The 19705-nt window shown below is 43.3% G+C and overlaps 1 protein-coding gene across 1 annotated transcript in view; it reads right to left on the reverse strand.

Moving 5' to 3' along the window:
* Positions 1 to 3639: 3639 nt before the first annotated feature.
* The window catches only part of PLBD1 (phospholipase B domain containing 1), a 38272-nt gene continuing 22206 nt past the window's right edge, over positions 3640 to 19705 (reverse strand). Inside the window, exons 6-11 of the mRNA XM_088165214.1 lie at positions 18806 to 18950; positions 11571 to 11771; positions 11324 to 11464; positions 7192 to 7377; positions 5407 to 5513; positions 3640 to 3892 (exon numbers count right to left, since the gene is read on the reverse strand). Coding sequence (XP_088021340.1) covers positions 3725 to 3892; positions 5407 to 5513; positions 7192 to 7377; positions 11324 to 11464; positions 11571 to 11771; positions 18806 to 18950 — 948 coding nt within the window. The 3' untranslated portion in view covers positions 3640 to 3724. The remainder of the gene's footprint in view (positions 3893 to 5406; positions 5514 to 7191; positions 7378 to 11323; positions 11465 to 11570; positions 11772 to 18805; positions 18951 to 19705) is intronic.

Raw genomic sequence — 19705 nt, forward strand, 5'->3', positions numbered from 1 at the left:
CATTATGAGTCATCTGTGCTTAGTTCCTGACCTCAGGAGGCAACTCTCTCAAAGAGCCCAGAGCCTGCTCCTTCTCTTCAGAGGAGCTGCTACCTCGTTCAAGTAACATTGAGCAGCAAGGGTTTGGCTCTTGGTCATTCCCAGGAAGTCAACTGCATGGTACTGCCCTCACAGAACCAAAAAACCAAAGCAATGCTGTAATTTCTGGGAAGTTGCCTTCCATGCATTTCTGGAAAGCGTGGACAGACAGAATAAAGTGACTTGCACCCCAGAGTTGCCCCAGATGAATACAGGTATGGAAATCCAGCTGCTGGTGCTGTTCTCCTTGCCCTCCAAGATGCCAGGTTTGACCTCTGAAGCAATGGTCATTCTTTCAGCAAGAGGCTTTGGACAAAGTACAGGAGTTTTTCAGAGCCCCCTTCGAGCATGAGGGCCCACTCATCTGGCCAGGGAGCAGCTGCTGTGCACAGCATGAAGTGCATCACTCCGAGATAATGAAATCAGGATTAATAAAAGCGTGTTGGGGCACATAAAAGGCTCTGCCCCACCCAGCTGCTTCAAAGGGTAGAAGCCAGAAACAGCACAATGACAGATGTGTAACTCGTTTGGGGCCAATAAACAGCTGGACTAAAAGGCTGTCTGGAAAAATCTGCCTCTTGGACGTAACTGCTGCCAAATTGTAGAAAACTCAAAATACTTAGAACATGGAGTTACTGACATACCTACCCTGAGTTAGTGCTGAGCCTATACTTCAAGGGCATATAATTAATTTGTGATGGTAATAATTAGTTTCCATGCACTTATTAAAATTTGCTTCAAGTCACTGACCAGAAGATGATGGACTCTTGTGAAGTGATGCCTCAGCACAATCCCACTTGAAAGTTCTTAGTGTCTCAGACTGCCTATTTAGACTAAGAGTATATGTAGTGCACATAGTGCAGAGCCTGTGTTTTATCATCAAATATAGCACAACTACTCTGCTCAAGCACTACTGTAATTGCAATCCCTGCTGAAGTAAAGCAAAGTGAGAATGTGAACATGCAGAACAATCACTGTTTGCTGCAGGGTAGCTCTTGCCCACACTCCACGGTTGGTCTGGTAAGAAGTGCTGCAGCCCCAGAGCAGAATGTACAAACAGCAAAGTCCATTTCTGCACACCACCAATAGTTCTACTACGGAAACTGAAAAATTCCAGCAATTGGCTGAGAAGCAAATCTGAGCCAGCAGACTGCCAAAGGAGTGCTGTGCAGCCTGGCCTGGGCAGGCACTGCTAAAACCTTTCCCCATGTCTCCTGCTACAGAGAGAGGATGCTGTGATAGACTGTGGCCCCTGTTAGAGCTGAGGCTGTGCAGGGTGTGACCACTAGAACTAGGAGGGGTGAGTTTGCTACTGAATTTCAGAAAAGGGGGATGGTAAAGCATGTGAAAGCTTGCATTAGAAATTACAATTTTGATGGTCCTGCTGAGAGAAGTAATTTCTTCTAGGCATTGACTGAAGAGGATTTTTTCTTTATGGCAAGAGAGATTTATCACAACCACCTCCCACTTCCATCTCCCCACTAAGTCCCTCTTTAGCCAAAACTGGAAACCTGAAATTTAAGAGTCAGAAGCCACAGGACTTGAGAAACCTGGAAGCAGGATATGAAAAAGTTGGCAACTTCTGCCACAAATCCTCTGCTTAGAGCATACCCTTCCTTCTTTTAATTACAAGTGGGATCTGCAGAAGGAAATAAGATACTCAAAGAGACCTTTAAACTTCATGCAACCATCTATCAGTTCTTCTGCACCTGCCTATAGGGCCATGCAACCCTATCAAAACCTCCTCTGGTCACTGATGCAGCTGTGCAGGGAAGAGGAGCTGGACCTAGCTGTTGTGGTCAGGACTAGCAGATCAACCTGGCTGGCCTAGGCCACAAAGGAAGCACAAAGGACAGCACAGCAAGAGGAATGCAGCAGCCTTTAGCAGGACCAAAGGCAAAAAAATAGTCACAGTCACATGGATTGGAGTCCTAAGGCTCACAAGGTCCCATTGGTGTAAATACTTACTTACAGAAAGGGACTCTCAAAAGCAGAGCTCTGTTTTCCAATTTCTGTTTTGCAATTCTAGATTGGAGCACAAAGCAGGTCATACCTCAGGGTATGAGGCTCAAGGTGAGAGAAAGGCAGAGCTGTCATTTCTAGGCATATTTGTCATGTTATGGGCACATCACAGGTGCCACACAGCTCCAGTCCCTGCAGGTGGACCATCTAGCTGTGCCCTGGGTCAAGAACACTGTTTACTACAGTAATCCATTGGCAATTTCCTGGTCCCTGGGGACCAACTTTTAAACAGTACTTCTCCATTTGTATTTTTATATAAAACTGTGTAAAAAAGAAGTAAATACATCTTGCAATGTTGCTGCGTTGTCTTGGAGCGACAGTGAAGTCAAGCCATCCTCCAGCCCCTCTGTGCTTCCAGTTTCAAACAAGCAGCTGATTCTTGGTCCTCTGCTTGCTGGCAGCTCAGATCCTTGCACTGCTCCTTGTGACCCAGCTCCATTCCTTAAATGTCCTCTTTAATGCTTGCTGCAGCCTGTTCAATCCGGGTCAATTCAATCCAGTCTGTGGCAGTGGCTCTGAGGAGGTCTCTGCACACAGCATCTCACAGCTACCTCCCACCTCAGCAAACAACACACTTCAATCTCTTCATGGATTTTGCATCGTCAGCAACGGCTTTGCTGTAACCTGTGGTCTCCCTCTTCCCCTGGCAACAATCACCCTTACTGTGACAGCCAAATATTTAGGTAGAACCTCACCCATATTGCAGTAACTTGCTCCCTTCCTGATCACACAAGCTAAACTCCAGATGCTTCATTAAAACCTCACACTGCTCATCATTCTTCACCTTCATAATACAGGGCAGTGCTGTGCACTATTTAGCTTGGACCATCAAGGACATGAGGAAAGAGCTGTTTATTTTGTTTTACTTAATTACACATAGAACATCTAGTGCAAGACAGCCCAGTGACTTGACTCCTTGGTGTAAACACAGGTAACTAGGAGTAATGTGAGGCCCTGGCCCTCATGGCCATCTCACTGTCACATTCCCCTGCCACAGCTGAGAGAGCAGCAAAGATGGCACTGGGCAACTGCATGGGCTGATCCATTCTAAGAGAGAGATCCCTTGTAAGAGATCCATTGCATCACATTTCTGTCCTTGCAGCCTGACATTGCCAGCTGCTTTGGCCACACAAAGGAAGTCTTGACAATGCCACTGAAAGTCATATGCTGTACAGAAGAGACTTGCAGCACACTACTCAGACAAAAGGCAGACATAAGCCAGCACTGAGGGAGGGCAATCATGGCCCAAAGCAGCCACCTGGCTTGGTCCAGCCCTGGAGACAGGTCCCATGTTGCTGCTAGAAACAGATCATTTTCACTGGTGGCATTGGTCCTCACTCCTGCTCTGGGAACAGCTGTGATGATAGCTCAGATGAACAGAAAGCTGTGCCACCTGCTTCTCATCAATCCTAGTCAGAGGAAGGGCCACCCAAACAGCTTAGGAGAAAGGAATGTACTTTGGTCTGCAGTGAAGCAGCCAGTATCACTACAAAGTGTCTAGCAGGCAGGACATGGGAAGGCAGGTATAAGGCACAGGGATGTGGACATCCAGGTCGATTTATTACACAAGAAATAAAATTTCCATTAAAAAAAAAAAATCCACTTGTGGATATTGACGCTGGTTTTACAGGATGGGCCTCATGGTGACGAAGTCGAAGTTGTATGACTCCGGCAGGCCCTGGTGCCGAGTGCGGTTGAACCGTCTCCAGCTGAACACCGGGAGACCGCCCTGCACCGGGGGGCCATTGATGGCAGAGGCTGTGAACGCTGCAGCCAGGCGGAAATCCGACACCTGGAACAAAGGACAGGAACACGGGCAAAAGGGCGGCGTCAGGGTTGACACATCCCCATCCCGGACATCAGGAGCAGCTCCGGGAGATTTGATAATAAGGTGAGGGAAGTGAGCGGAGGGAAACACGCACAGGCAGCAATTCCTGCCCTGCGCAGAGGCATCTCCAGCCATGCAGCAGCCAGTGCTGAAGGGCACCAGCAAACCACAAGCCCACACTTGCCCTCTAACCCTTGCACTAGCCAGGCTGAAAGAGCCAGAGCATCTGCCCTCAAGACAACCCTCCCTGGTTTTATGGGGCCGCAGCAGATGAGGGGGTCTGCCCTAAGCTCTGCTGCATGTTGAGCACTTGGGCCATCCCCTGGGGCATGTCAGGGTAATTCGGGAATGGAGAAAGGCAGCACAGAGTTAATATTGCTACCCAGGCTCTGTGCTTTTCGTTCACTGTCTCCAAAGAAGTCCTGAGCCTGCTCCATCTTCCCAAACTCAAGACACTAGATTTGTCTGTAGGGTTTATAGCTAGAACAGGTTTGGCCTGTGCTCTGGGTTATTTCTTTCAATGCCCCTCTTAGGACCCCTCTTCCAGCCCAGCCCATCCCCTTTGCCTAACTGTGCTGGCTAAGGTACTGCAGGATGCACTGACCACTCCGTTACCAGACCCCTCTACAAAGCCATTTTCTGCATTCCTCTTGTATTGCCCAGCTCTGGGAGTCTCCCACTACTGTCCACTGCAATACTCAGCTGACTGGGCACAGCAGTGGAGATACCAAAATAGCCTCCCCAAGCCTATCCTAGCAACCAAACTCATAATCCAGAAATGCAGCAGGGTGGAGCCCACAGATTAAAAAACTGTACAACTTTTCAGCACACCAGGGCTGCACAGATGCTTACTTGAGCATTGCTCTTCACGGTGAATATACCATATAACCTGCCTAAAATAAGTGCTTTCTCCAGGACAGTGGGCCTAAGAATTTTCCCACATCCCCCTAAAATGCAAAGTGATCTTCACCAAACTTTTCAGAAAGCAGTTTTTGCAGAGAGGTGGAGCCCCAGAGCAGGGTGGCTTTAACTAGAGAGCCATTGTAAATGTAAACCTTAAATGAGACTGCAACCACATTCCTGTGGGCTCTGGGAGGCACCCACAGAGTCCTAATGAACAGGAGGCTGAGGCTGTACAACAGTCTCCTTCCCTGAGTGAGCTGAAGACTCATTTCCTGCTGTAAGGCTTTGGGGTTTAACCCCTGAACACCACAAGCTCCCATGGATGTAGTTGTTTCATGCATCTCCCCCCGTATCCTCTGCCACTGTGTGCCAGGACTGATGTCAGGGACAGGAAATGAGACTCTGCAGAGAATTCCCATCTGAGGAGGTGCCCAAGCACTGGGACAGCACGAAAAGAGGGAACAGACATGCCTGGCCACGCTTGCTCTGGTGCAGGGAAATATGCTACAGGTCTGACAGGAGAACAAACAGGCTGCAGCCAACATTCAGCAGATGTTGAAACGGAGGTAATTTACCTTGGAGTCATAGCAGCCTGCAGGCACTGGTAAAGAAGGATTCAGGTCTTCCCGGCAGCAAATGGTGTTGCAAGGATTGTGTTCAGCATAAGGATCACGCTGATAATCTGGGGTGAAAAATGGTGGGAAGGACAGAAGAAAAAAAGTTGGCATCAGCTTTTTGTAAGGGGGCTAAGTACTGGAGCCACTAAAAGCTGGGTAACTGCACTCTGTCACATTGCATTTGTGCTTCTCCCTAAGTACGAGCTACAGGTCAGCACTCGAGACAGGACAAGTAGACAAGCTCGTACTTCAAGACCATACATTCTACTTCTGCATCCCAGGGGCACCACTGCCAACCTCTAACCACAAATATCTGCAATTCCACCTGATGAAATTCCACATGACAAAAACTTGTAGAAACTTTGTCAGGAGAGAAAAACAGAAGAGAAAGGGAAGTGGCAGGTTGGGGGTGGGGTATCTGTGGAAAGGGGGAAATGCAGCAATGAGGGCCTTTGTTTTCCTGTTCTAGATTAAAATAAGTGTCCAGGAGCAAAACTTTGGAATGCCCACTGCAGTAGTTGCAAGCCAGGAGGGGAAGGTGGTGAGCACACGCTGCTACTCACAGCCCAGACAGGAACAATACCCCGCCCTGGGAGAGGCCTCCCAAACCTCAAGCCCAGTAATCAGCAAGCTTCCTATAATTGGGAATAAAAATATCGCATCTAAAGCTATCAGTACTTTGAGATGGGCTTAGCCAGAAGTTAATTAAGCTAGGTTTAATCCAGTTAAGGAGAACCCTGTCAGGAAAAAATAACAGAACATTACCTACTGTTCTGGTTCAACCCCTGCTGGCAACTAAGTACCATACAACTGCTCATCCACATCCCTCCAAATTCCACCCCTCATGGGATAGGGAGAAGAATTGGAAAAAAGTAAAAACCACAAGTTGAGATAACAACAATTTCAATAACTGAATTGTTAATAATAAAACTAAAAAGGAGAGGGAGGGCAAGAGAAATAAACCCTGAGAGAAACAAGTGATTCACAATACAATTGCTCACCACCTGCTGACCAATGCAATGCCCATCCCTGAGCAATAATCAGCTTCTTCCAGCCAATTCCCACAGTTTACACAATAAGCATGATATTCAGTGGTATGGAATATCTCTTTAGTCACTACAAGTCAGATGTCCTGGCCATGCTCTGCCAGCTTCTTGTGCACCTGCCAGTGAGGCAGAGCATGGGAAACTGAAAAGTCCTTGACTTACCAAAAACTAAAACATCAGAGTTTAAGTAATACTTAAACTATCAACGTTATTCTCATACTAAATCCAAAACACAGTACTGTACTAACCACTAAGAAAATTAACTCTATCCCACCTGCAAAAGACCGTTTGCCTGAACATGGAAAAAGATACTAAGTTTTACACTAAATTCCCTGGTCTGATCATGTCTAACTGCTGCTTAGGATTTAAGGCTTTCAAGACTGACAATCTGTAGATGTATTAGGCAATAACAGTCCATGAAGTCTCTTGGAGTACTCTCTCTTGGAGTCAGAAGCTTTCTGGAAAAGTCAAATAACAAGCCCAAGGGCTTTGCCTTACTGTTCTTGATAGAGCAATTTTAGCCCAGTTTCCTACCTCCGAAACAAACTTGTGTTACCTTTTGGCTTTGTGTGTGTTCTGCATTTAGGACAATATAACTGATCTGTATGTGAGGCTGCAGCTTCCCACTATAATCCAAGAAATAAAAGTTACATTGCTTATTAAGATCAGCTCCACAGCACACGAACAGGTGTCTTACTGTTGTATCTCATGATGTACTTCATGCTTTCCAAGTTGGTCACCTTGCCCTGGTCTCGACGGAAGATTTTTGCTCTTGGAGCAAGCTCATAGGAGAAATCCATGCCGTACTTGACAACATATGATGCATACCCACTGAGATTGTAAATCTTTTCATGGAAAGGGATATTGTATGAAGGCCAGTAACCTGCCAGAGACAAACACCAATCTGTTAATCACTTGGAAAATCAGGATGCTCTTGCTTGTATCAGAAAATAAAAATAAATAATTTTCCATGTTGCATTGCCTTAACAGCATGTCGAGGAACAACACAGAAAACTGGTTTGAACACAATAAGGCAACAGTCGCTGGCATGACCGGGGTGACTCCCAGTGTAACACCACTGGAGACTGTGTGTACCTAGGCAACCCGCCCCCAGACTTCCACCCTCAGGACTCATCCTGCAAAACAGCTGAGATCAGACTTGTAGGAGCCTGAACATGCAGCATGGCCACAGCCCTCTTGCAGAGGTTTCCCTGCTGAACCTCAAAGGACTACAAGATCGTTTACCTCCACCAAACTTCACAGTGAGAGGCCTGAAGTCTCTCTGGTTGTGCCCCCTTCCCATCTCACCAAAGCAGAACAACACATCATGCTGAGATGTCAGGAAGGGTCTGACACACACAAACACACGGAGACCAAAGAGCTACTCGGGGTGAACAGGAGGCAGGCCAGCACACACACACTTTGGGCAGTGGGGGTTGCACACAGTGATAAAGAAAGATGGAGGATTGTTGCACATTTGCCAGTAGCTGCCTTTGACGGTTAAGAAGTGATTGATCAGCAGAGCAGAGCCTTGCTCTAACTTTTCCAAAAGCAATCCTGCAGTTTTGTTAACTCTGAAGAGAAAAGGATGCCAGGCAGGATTCCAGAGAAGAGATTTAGGTAGGTGGCATAAAACTGCCTGAAAGAAGACTACTGTGGAAAGCTCTTTTAATGAGCCAGGAGACCTTCCAGGTCAGAATCTGAATACAGGAAGTCCTGGAATAAATAAGAATAGATACCTATACCTTAACATTTAAATTTTTCTATTTTTTAGGCAGCAAGTATGTAATATGAGCTAGGCCCAAGAGTAGCACACTTTCGAGTTGTCTCCAAAGCACTAACATTTCCCTGCTGTTCATTCTCAAATCACACGCATCAGGATTTGGCTTAGAGATTTACTATCTAGGCACTGGTAAACACAGGGCTCCACGTATTAAGATCAGCCCAGCACAGTGTGAAGAGTCTGGTATAAGATGCTCCAAAAAAAATCAACTGGAACTCACGGGGAACAATACACACAAATACAAACCAAACTTCCTGAAGGATACACAGACAGCATAAGCACTGGAACACTGCCTGAGTGGAGGCCTCACCAGCTTGGGTCCTACCTAGGATAGGGAAGACAGGAATACCCTGTCTGCTGGCATTTGCTTACGTGACCTAGAGCCTACCTGAAGGAAACAGGTTATGTACAGGCTGTGTTGTAATACAGGCGTCCTCCAGAAATGAGCAACTTGCCAGCTTCTAATGATGCAGGCCAGAGGATACGGACACATCAGCTTCCAAACCAGTCGGGTTTAGTTGTGATACAAAAAGGTGCTATTGTCTCCCATGAACATGAGCACAGTGCATACAGATAACACTTTTCTCTCATCTTGAAAAACTTTGTTAAAATTGCAAAAACAGAGGAAGCTGTTGCAATTCTCCTCCAGCAAGAGCTCTTCTGTGTCTTGGGCTCTGCAAGACTGCAAATTGCATGCAGAGAGTGCAGCAGTAGACCTAAGCCAAGCTTTACCCAAGGGCTGCTATAAACCAGTGAAATCTGGCAGGGTGCACAGCAACAAAAAACAAGTCGAGAGAGTGTAAGTTTGAAAGGGTTGGAGGGATGACATGAAGGCAGCAAAAATTACCTGAATCAAAATGCTTTCCTGCTCTGCCCATTCAGAGCAAAAGATATCAGCAATATCAAGAGATGGAGCAATGAGAATATTGCTCAAATGGTGGAAGACACTCAGAATCTAGGTTTTGCTCTGATGTGTTGCTTTTAATGTATTACTCATCATCATCAAGAAATATGAACTGCAGCCTACTTCTGTCACCTATTCCTTCACTGGAGACAGCGTTGCCCTCCCTCACCTCCTCTAATGCACTCCTGAGTTTTCTTTGTCAATATACAGAAAGCACCGGGACATCTTTGCCTGGAAAGGGCAACATAAGAGATACCCGGTTTTGAGAATTCATCTGCACTGGCCTAAAAAACAAGATGACCAAAGCTATAAGGAAAAAAATCTTTCCATTTTCAAACCTGTATAAGGAAATGCTACCTTCTTCCTCGATACAAGGCTTGCTACAGCACTACCTGCCTTTGTTCACCTGAGATTTCAATTCTCATTCTCTGTTGTTTCTAGGTTTATGCTTCAAAAAGCCTTAAAAAGGCAGTGCTGGTGGCAAACTCACTCTGACCAAACTAGAATGCTCAAAGTGTACTATCCTGGGACACCAGCTACATGGCAATGATGGAGTGTGCCAAGGTCAGCTATTCTACAAACACTTGAAGCCAGCATTGCTCTTGAGAAAGATAAACCTCCTTCACCTGAGCTGTTCCAAGCACCTGGGAACAGGGCAGGGGCCTTGGGGGGACTTGTCTGGTGTCCTGCATGGCATGAAGGAGTACAGATCTGCTGTTTACAGGAGCAGTGGTGGCTTACAGCAGCTGAGGCCTCCAAAACTGCACTTCGGCAGTGCTTAGCCCATCCTGTGTATTGAAGGTTGTCCTCCTAATGTTTAAACTCCCAGAGACTGACTGCTCTGTTTCCAATACACCCAAGGTATATTTAGATATTTGGGAAAAAACATACTCTACGTGTGAAGTAATGTGTAACCTCTAATACATGCTGCCACCTTTGAGAATAAAGCAGCTACAACATCTCAGAGGAAGAGTGGTCACTGTGTGCCCAAGCCCAGGAGTTGGGCTTAGTCCTACAGAGAATGCTGCTCCAAAATCACTGCTGAAAAGGAACTTGGGGTACTTGCCAAGCCTGGCCTCTCTGCACAGGTATAGCACTGCCATGATGAGGTTGCAATGTTTCTAGTGCCCGAGCTAGAGGGTCTCTATCAGCTTCTTTGTCTGCACCCCAAGCACAAGACAGCTTTGAGAAGCCCAAGGCAAAGGAAGCCAAAATAGACAGAGATGCATAATAGAGAGATATAAGATTTTTTAAAATTATCAATAAGAAATATCTTATAAAACCATACTGACCATGTGGCAATGCCTGGAATAAGCCTGAACCTTCCAAGAAGCTAGACAGGAGGAAATATTTCAAAGGGAAGCAACCCCAGCTGCTAACATAGACAAATTTCCCATCATTTTGATGATGAGCAATTCATCAATTTATCCCCTTAGCATGTGATATGGGGAAGGAGCAAAAAGCACCAGACACACTTAAGGCTCAGGCTTTTTGTTAATGACATGTCTAGTAAACACTCGTGAATTAAACCTGACAATGAGTGTTCTGCTTCACCAAGATTTTTGTTTGTTTTCCATCAAGTTGTTGCTAGTCTTGCTAGGGAATTAAAGAACCTTTTAAAGAGCAAAGATTTATCAGAAAACAGAGATCCGGACAAGTTCAGGAGATTAATTTAACATAGAACTCCTTTGGTATTCAAAATTTCATCTTCTTGCAGGGTGACCCACTCAACAATAATTTCAAGTAGCCCACAGCATCACAGTTATTTAGTACTGCTCCAAATATATCTCACATTTTCTCTCATTGGTCTCTACGACAGGGCAAAATAATACCAGAAAAAAGGCAAGGATGCAAGCAAGCAAGCAAGGAGACAAAGTCTATTTTTCCCTCCTCTGCTTCTAGGAGACACAGATGCTCACTGCATTGCTGCCACAGCATACCAGATAAAAGAATAGATTGCAATTGACCCTACAGAGAAGTCAGAGGGATGCTCACACAAAGCTGCGTGCTGCTCACACACAAGGCTTCCTTACTTTAAACTCAGGACTAGTGTTCAACAAACCTTTCCCTGGTACAAAACACAATTCTCAATTGACATAAAGAGATGGTTTTCCTAAGCCAGTACCTACTATAAGCTATTACCTTTCCGGAGAACATTTGTTTGGTCAGAATACTCCACAAGGGTTGGAATCTGCTCAACAATATACAGTGCACCATCATCAAGGCTCCTCTGCAGCTTGACCTTCTTCAGGTCTAGAACCATGTACTGATTGTTGTAGGTTCCTGGGTATAAGAACAGAGTTACATGTCCTGCCAAGGGAAGGAAACAAGTACAAGAGGTAGAGGGAACAAATCTTTTTTCCTAAGATGTATATGAAGGTGTACTTACCAGAGTTGCACTTGGAGAAGGTCTCTGCCCAAGTTTTGCCATCATTTGCCATCATGTTGGCAATGCGGACCCTCTGCCAAGCTAACAAGGATTCAGGCACCACTTGCTTAATGAGGGTTTCATTGAAAACACTGTTGGTAGTCTGCAACATTACCAAGCCACTGCCTAGTATGTAAAAGTCATCCAGGGACACCAAAAAGCCTGAAACAACAATAACACAACACTTGTTACCTTTGTGAACCTTTGATATACTCATAGAACAAAACAGAGACAAGCCATGAGGATACGGATGAGTCAAGGCATGTGTGTGTGAACTCTAACTGTACAAAGATTAAAGATGAGATAGTAACTTCTGCAAGGGCTTTAGGCCCACCTGTCAACACAGTTTGAAATGAGAAACTATCACACTTTCAAGACACCAAATCCTCTGCCTAAAGCACTTGCTGTGGGTTTGTATACCAAGCCTAGAAGCTTCTCCATAAGTCAACCTATGTCTTATCCTAAAGGTTACATACACTAATTGCCTATCAAGAGTTTGTTTCTAACAAAGAAGTGAACTAAAAAATATAAAAATTCAACAATGAAAACCAAGCAAAGTACAAACTCCACAAAAACATTTTCATCAACCTGTATCAGTTTTCGATTTTTACTCTGTAAAGACAACATAATTTAATTGATTTGAATTAATCCCCTTAATTAACCCCTTCTGTATTACATCAAGCAGAAAAATCTTCCTTCTAGTTTAATCTTTTTCTGTCTAAGTATTCTTAAAAGCATCTCCAAGACATAAGCACCTCTTAAATCATAAACCACATCCTGTGTTTGAGGAGAAACTCTACCTACTCCCCTTTCTGACATGTTGTCTCTGGGGCTTTTTATGCCTGCCAGCTCTGCAAAGTCAATACAGTGATGGATCTGTAGGCAGGATTCCCTTCCAGATTACATGCCAACAGAAGTGCCAGGTCCAGTTGCAAACCCTTCGCCAGGAGGTGGCATACAGAGCTTCAAAGGTCAGCTATGCCTTGGATAGCACAGGGACTACTTGTACAGCAGAAATAATTTGGCTTTTAGATTACTCAGCAGACACATGGCTGCCAGGTTGGGGAAGAAAGTTTGTTAACTGAGCTCCTGATGAGGAAGTCATACAGAAACTAAACTCTTGTTAAGAAGTTTTTAATAACATCAGTCTTCAAAGAGTACGAAATGCTGAAATGCTGTGCTACACCGTAATAGTTGAGCTCCTCTATGAAATCTTTCACAGCAAGCTCTATTAATGCAATCTGCAAAGGTCACCAACCTACGACAGCAAGAAAGACAACCCAGCTCTGCCTCCTATTCCTGGGCTTTTATCAAAAGGCAGACAACCTTCAAGCAAAAGTAATGTTTAAAGCTCTAGTTCAGCAAAATTTCCTTAAAGTAGCAAGTTCTCAAATTAGAACAGATCCAGGAAAATACACTGTGTGGTCACCTGTTCTCTCAAAAAATATCAGCATAGAATAGACTGAGCCCGCTGGCATCTGGTATTTTACTCATGGAGAGCAAGTCAATACATTCTGTACATTATCAGCAGAGATCTCTCTCAAGTAAGTAAGGACAAGAGAAACATCCTAAACTTGGCTCTGCCAGTCTATTTTATACAAACACATCAGATACTCTAGCAATAACCTGCTGCATAAAAAGTAGAGTGGTGCTTGCCCAAACAGAGACAATAACTGACATTGTTAAAACAACTGTAATGTGAATTGAGCATCAGTTCCTGTGGGTGACAATGCCAAGTGTCCTCCTTCAAAACAAACCAGATAGTTTATTTCTTCAATTTCAACCAACAGCTGAGACAGAACAGAAAAAAATGACTCAAAGCAAGTGCTAACACAAGGAATGATCTGAATTAAATGAAGGTTGAACTCTGTAATTCAAATAAACTGCAAAGCTCAGCTGAGCTGAAAAGAAGGGGATTTCCTTCTGGGCCTTAGTATTTACCAGGTTTTATCCTGCAATATTTTATAACACACCATGCCCTCCATGATACACCATTACTAGCCTAATTATTCCAAGATGGCATATACCATTTTGATTTAAGGCATAGGCAACTCTGAAACAAAGGGAAGCTAAAACACAAGCAACTGGCTACCTACAGTAAAGACATCCAGAAAAATAAAACCTGGGTAGAGAAGTCTAGAGATACCAGCAGATATTTTATGTACTCTTGGAGCCATTCTTCTAAGCATGTATGAGAATCAGTTGTAACAGAAGCTGTTATCTCACTGTATGCTTCTTCTATGTTTTTCCTGTAAAGCCATCTCTGTAAACCTACCTCCCATTTTTGTTAGGAATACTTCGTCTTTTTTTTTTTTCATTTTTTTAAACCCCTCCTTCCAATGAACCTGGCAGCTCTACAGAGAAAGCAAAAGTACTTCTGATTGCATTTTCTGAATCTGAGCCATTTAGATTCAGTTTCCAAATGCCACTGTAAAACTGAAGTTTCCAGAGTCTGGAGTTTCACTCACTATGACATTAATCAGCCAAGCAAAGTGAAGCATTTTTTGCAATCTGAGCCACAGTGTTCTCCAGAAAGTCAGCACATCAAAGAGCATGTAGGTGGCAGCACATTCCTGGCTGCTATTGTTCTGAAAGAGGTAGACTGCTGTTTTCTAAACCAAACAACATCAGCTTTTTTCATGTTTTTAAAGGTCACTGTGCTCATTCAAGTGCAGAAAGGGTCAGCTTTACGGGTTGGAAGTCAAAGCTATGAGGTCCAGCCCACCTTTATGGGATGGGAGTAGCTCCTGGCTGAGATGCCCAGTACTCTGGTATATAAACACACTTGAATATAGGAAAGTAAAAGTGTCTCCAGATTAGCAGAAAATCAGCAGCTGCTTTTCATGTCAAGACTGAACACCCATTAGCTGCCTTCCTTCCACTTGCTCATCTCTCCTAGGCACTAAGAAATAGCACACCTCACACTACAGCTCTGGTCTTATCTCCAAAGCTCATCAGACATTTTCCTTTGCTTTCCCCCCAGGTTTTAAACACATGCTGGAGGAAGCAGGGATGCAGGAAATGGTCTGGCAATACCTCATGAGAAAGGTATTCCTGAAAACAAGGGCTACCATCTTTTCCATGGTTTGTTCCTCCCAGCTCCTCCTCAAGTTGTAGGGAAGGATTATGCTGCAATAACACTAGATGACTTCAAAGCAAGAGACATAAACTACCTCTCTCTCTTGCCTTCCTTTCAGGAATGTGAATGAAATCTTGAAATTAGAAGGCAAAGTCTAACAAACACTCTGGAAAGGAGGTACGATTGAATAAAAAGCAATGGAAAAAACCCAGAAAATTTCAAAATGGAGTGACTGCAACCAAATGCACCAAGATGGAATAAGAGGCAGTGAAAAGCACAAAACCTTGCCAAAATTACTCCAAATAAAATACTGAAATCAAGGAAAAAAGGTAGAAAAAGAGTGTAGAGAAGATGCTAAGGAAATGAAATGCCTAAAAAAAAAAGGGAAAATTCTGAAACCAAGTGAAATCACTAAAAGGGAATGGGATGACAAGAAGTGCAGGAAAATGGACTGAAGCTTGCCCAAATAATCCTCATTGAAATTAAAAGATTTCATTCCCTTTCCTGAAAGGAATATATATATATATGTATGTATATGTTCATATGTATGTATATGACTGTATAGTCACCCATCAAAAGAACTTGTGCCATCTTACTCCCATATCACCACCTAGCTCAATGAAGAAAGATCCCAATAACAGACTGGAGCAGGAAAGGTAAAAGTCTTCAACTCTTCTTCTTCAACTGTTTTGTTTAAACTGCTAAAATCAAATTAACATACTTTAAAATACTGTGGCTCAGCACAGAGAAAGTATTCACTATCCAAAATAGAGTGCTTGGTCAAAATGGTTAAATGGAGTTCAAAAGAGCTATATTGAAATGGATGAAAATCCTGGAAGTTGCAATCCTCCTACTATGCAAAGAAAATCACTGATTTTATTAGTTAGTTTGGCCCATTTCTTTGAATGCCTCAATGGGCAGTGTAAAGAATTGACTGGAGGTAGAGGGGATAGGGGCACAGAGGAAGGAAAAGTTAAGGTTCCTGTCTGATCCACCACGAGATATGTGGAGCAAAACATAGCACCTACCTTGTCTCTATCATCAGTTTCTTACTCTCTCAAATGAACACAATTTCATTCAACATTTCTGAAGAACAGTAACATTCTCGGTACTATTTCAGTTCTCTCTGCTATGCATTGATTCACCAGCCACAGGAAGTACTCATGTCCAGAGTTTGAAGAAGACAATGAACCTCAAGCTTTCAGTTCAGAGACATTCCTCCTTTCTAAAGGTTCACAGAACTGTCCTACGAGCAGCTCAGCAGATGAAGAATATGAGCAGAGTTCAAGTGAGGATTAAGGTGAGTTAGTGTGGAAACGAGTAGCAAGTGAAGAAACCATTCTGCAAAAACAGAGATTACAACTCCCCTTAATTCCCACTTGACTGTGCCTCTGCAGAACTATTGCTGCTCCAAAGGGAAGAAAGCAGCAAAGAGAAGATACACTGTTAACAATGGACATTTGAACTTGGTGGCAGAACACTGATAACTGCTGGGGAAGCTGGGATGGATTCCGTAATTCCTGGTTGTCCTCCTACCTTCTCACTCACAACATCAGCAAAGAAGTGCAAGGCCCTCCAGCCCTATCACAGTGCACATCCTAACACAAATCAGGTTAGTCAATAGCCTCAGAACCTCTAAACTGAGTCACAGCAAATAGTAATTTTTGCCATCTAGTAGCCTGTCTTTTGAAATTCAGTAAATAAAGAATATGAATAATTTTAGTCCATGACCCCAGGAGAAATCATGGATTTGGCACATTCCTTCTCAAGACAAATGACCCCTTAACATTTTCTGACACAGCTTTTGAACAGCAGCACAGTTTCAGTTTATATCCAATTTTACTGGATGACAACAATCTTTGAATAACTCAGTTAAATGTCACTGAAGGCCTGGAAGGGCACCTGTCTTTTAAAGCTCTCTGTTTCCTCCTGAAGTTAACAGTTCTTTGTCCATAGGATCATGTTACTATTCAGGAGAGATTACTAGGTTGGCCTTTCTTACTGGTTCTTAGTATCTATCAGGACAGAGACTAAAAGCAGGAACATTTATGCAGGGAGACATTACAATTGTTGAGTTGAATCATAGCCAGGAGCTGCAGATTCCAGAGTCAAATGCTCTGAAAGTATCTCTCATCATAACATGGAGCAGAGGAATTTGGCAGTTGCCTCCTTCCTACGTGTTGTCCCTGGAGCACTACTAGGCCAGTGGTTACTCATCCCATAGAAAACTGCAAGTCTGTGAACTACATCCACAGCTAATGCAATTTGCTGCAGTCAATGGACCATGCTTGTCTAGTGCTTGTCTAGCACCCTGTAATCAAGCAGCCAGTGAGCACACCTCGCATACCACAGACTTCTCAAACTTCACTGTACCCATGGGAACTATGCTTTGCAAGAGTTCACACTCAGTTTTGTTGGTAGAAATTCACCTTCCCACATCCTATGTCAGAGTCCATGTGGCAATAGAAGGCTTTTAAAAAAGCCACTCTCAGGGAAGCACACTGGGATTTTGTATACCAATGAACAGACCCCAACCATTTCACCAAAGCAGTAGTTGATTTTCAGGTATCCTGTCACACACTATGCTTTATCAGTCTCGTGAAAACCAAATTTCCTTATACAAGGAATCCACAAAAGGTACAACTGAAAGGCATCACCACAGACATCCACTAAAAATAAAATAATGAATGCTCTGTGTGGCTGATCTTGATCTTCAGTTTTGAATCTGCAGCACAATGAAGCATACAACAGTTCCTAAACAGAGCCACATTCTTGTCAAGAGTAGTGCTATCATCAGTATTTCAGCTGAGAGATATGAGAGCCAGAATAACCTTATGAACATTCATGTGATGAACAGAGCTCAGAAACCTTTGCCTTCAACCAAATTACACAGGCTTGGCAAAATTCCTTGCAACAAGAGAGTGAAATTCCTCCAAGACAATCACAGATAACCCAAGCTCTTGAAAGGCTGTACACTTAAGAGACAGTCAGACTACCTCTACCCCTTCCTCAAACTAAAAATCTCAGTTGTCAGAAAACGCTGCATTCCTGAGGAGGGTCACTGAGGAGGGTCAGGCTCCCCCAGAAAAAGGTTTGTTTTCAATGTGAAACGAATGCAACTGCTGTTCAAAACATTCTCCCAGTCTCAGTCTCAGAAGCCCCTGCCATGAAGAACCCTTGCCCTTACAGTAAGGCACTGTAACAAAGCACATTTTGAAATCATCAACCAGCAAAATTTCATGAGAATGAGACAGTCTCCTATGGTACTAACTTCATTCAAAATGTTTTATGAAGATTCTTGGCTGGGTATTTTTGAACTTGAAATTTCACCTCTAAAAACTTATGCAAGGTCAGCTCTAAGAGGGAGTTATAGATTTGCTTTGGTTTTTCACGTTCCCATTTCTTGGTGCTATTCTGTAGCAAGAGGACATATTTTGCTACTCAAACATTACTTGCTGGTGATTTCTAACATTTGGCCTAATCTTCCCAAGACAGAGTCTAAATATTTTGGCTGGCTATATTACCAACACACCAAATAAGCATTAAAAAATACTCCCCTCTGCAACAGCTTATAGAGAAGCTGAAAGAAGATGATGTGGGGGGAAAAGGAAGAAAAACAACAACAAAACCACTGAAGGCTTCTGAACCTAACATCAAAGAAGCTGATGCACTTTCAAACAGTGAGTGTTTGATACTCAGTAATAATCCCATTACAGCAGGAGTCATGTCACAGTGGTAAATAGAAGTGCTCAAAATTGCTGTTACCAAACATGCGAATGCTACAGGCATAGTGAGGAGTTTAGCACTTGACATGACCACAGACTACACAAGCAGAATTCAAAGCAGCAAGTTTGTGCCAGAGGTAAAATATTTAACCAGTACTAGTCAGAGCACCGAAGGTGATTAATTAACAACAAAACACAATGACAACAATATCATGTTCACGACAGAAAACTCAAGCTGGCATTTTGTCCTCTTGGTGGCTAAAAGCTTTAAGGTAGATTGAAGCCAGTGTTTGTTGAGTTACCATCCTTTCCACAGCCAGGACAGCTGCAAGACAGTAAGGTGGTCCATGCCAAATTGAATATCTACATTGTTTTGGTTTTCTTGACTTTACCTGGGTAACTGCTGAATGAGAGACGACTGGTGCTGGTGTACGGATCAACTATATTGAAGTTCCAATGCTTATATATTCTCAGTGTGGCTGCATAAGTAAACCAGCTGGAATGGGCAAAATAGATATTCTCATATCCAGGTAGAACCTGGAAAACACAAGCAGAAAGACGAGTAATTTCAGACCCTACAATATTCTGCATGTTTTCTACTTGATAGAAGCTGGGAGAACTACTTGTTTCAAGTAGTTTGAATAATTGCATTATTGAAGAAAGAGCAGATTCTTGTGCTTTTAGCTGTGTACTAAATGAATTTCTGAAACCTCTAGAAACAATTCTTGCCCATGTGTTATTTTCAAAATAAAACACCTTGGAGTTATTTGGGATACCTGCATCACATGGTATGGTTTTTCCCCCAGTTTAATTTTGAACATTTCTATCACATACTCAGATCAGATCTTGGCAAACATATTCAACATTCATTTAAAATGTGTTGTTTCTGTGAGAATTCCTCTGGTTCACTTTGAGGTGAAGTACAGAAGCAAATGCAAGTAAATTCAATTTGAAAAGGTAAATATATATACTGATAGTACATCTCTTCAAAATATTTCCCTAATTCTACGATTTGTTATTAGCTCAAAAACCTCTTGCTGTAGGCAAATGCTTCAGTTAATGTTTCTCAGTTTAAGGTGAATATTGCTGCTCTGAGATACATTGAGTCTCCAGATGCTAATTAAATCTCCTCAATAATTTTAACTGAAAAATGTAATTGCCACCATGATGCATCAGTCACTTATCTTAAAAGTGTGGGGGTTTTTTTCTGTCATCACTCCTACTGGAAAGCCATGCAAAAGTATCACTATTAACAGAAAACAACAGCCACTTTACACCCATTTGTTTCTATG

This window comes from Sturnus vulgaris, chromosome 5 (genome assembly GCF_052056855.1).
Source record: "Sturnus vulgaris isolate bStuVul1 chromosome 5, bStuVul1.hap1, whole genome shotgun sequence".
Taxonomy (NCBI): Eukaryota; Metazoa; Chordata; class Aves; order Passeriformes; family Sturnidae; genus Sturnus; species Sturnus vulgaris.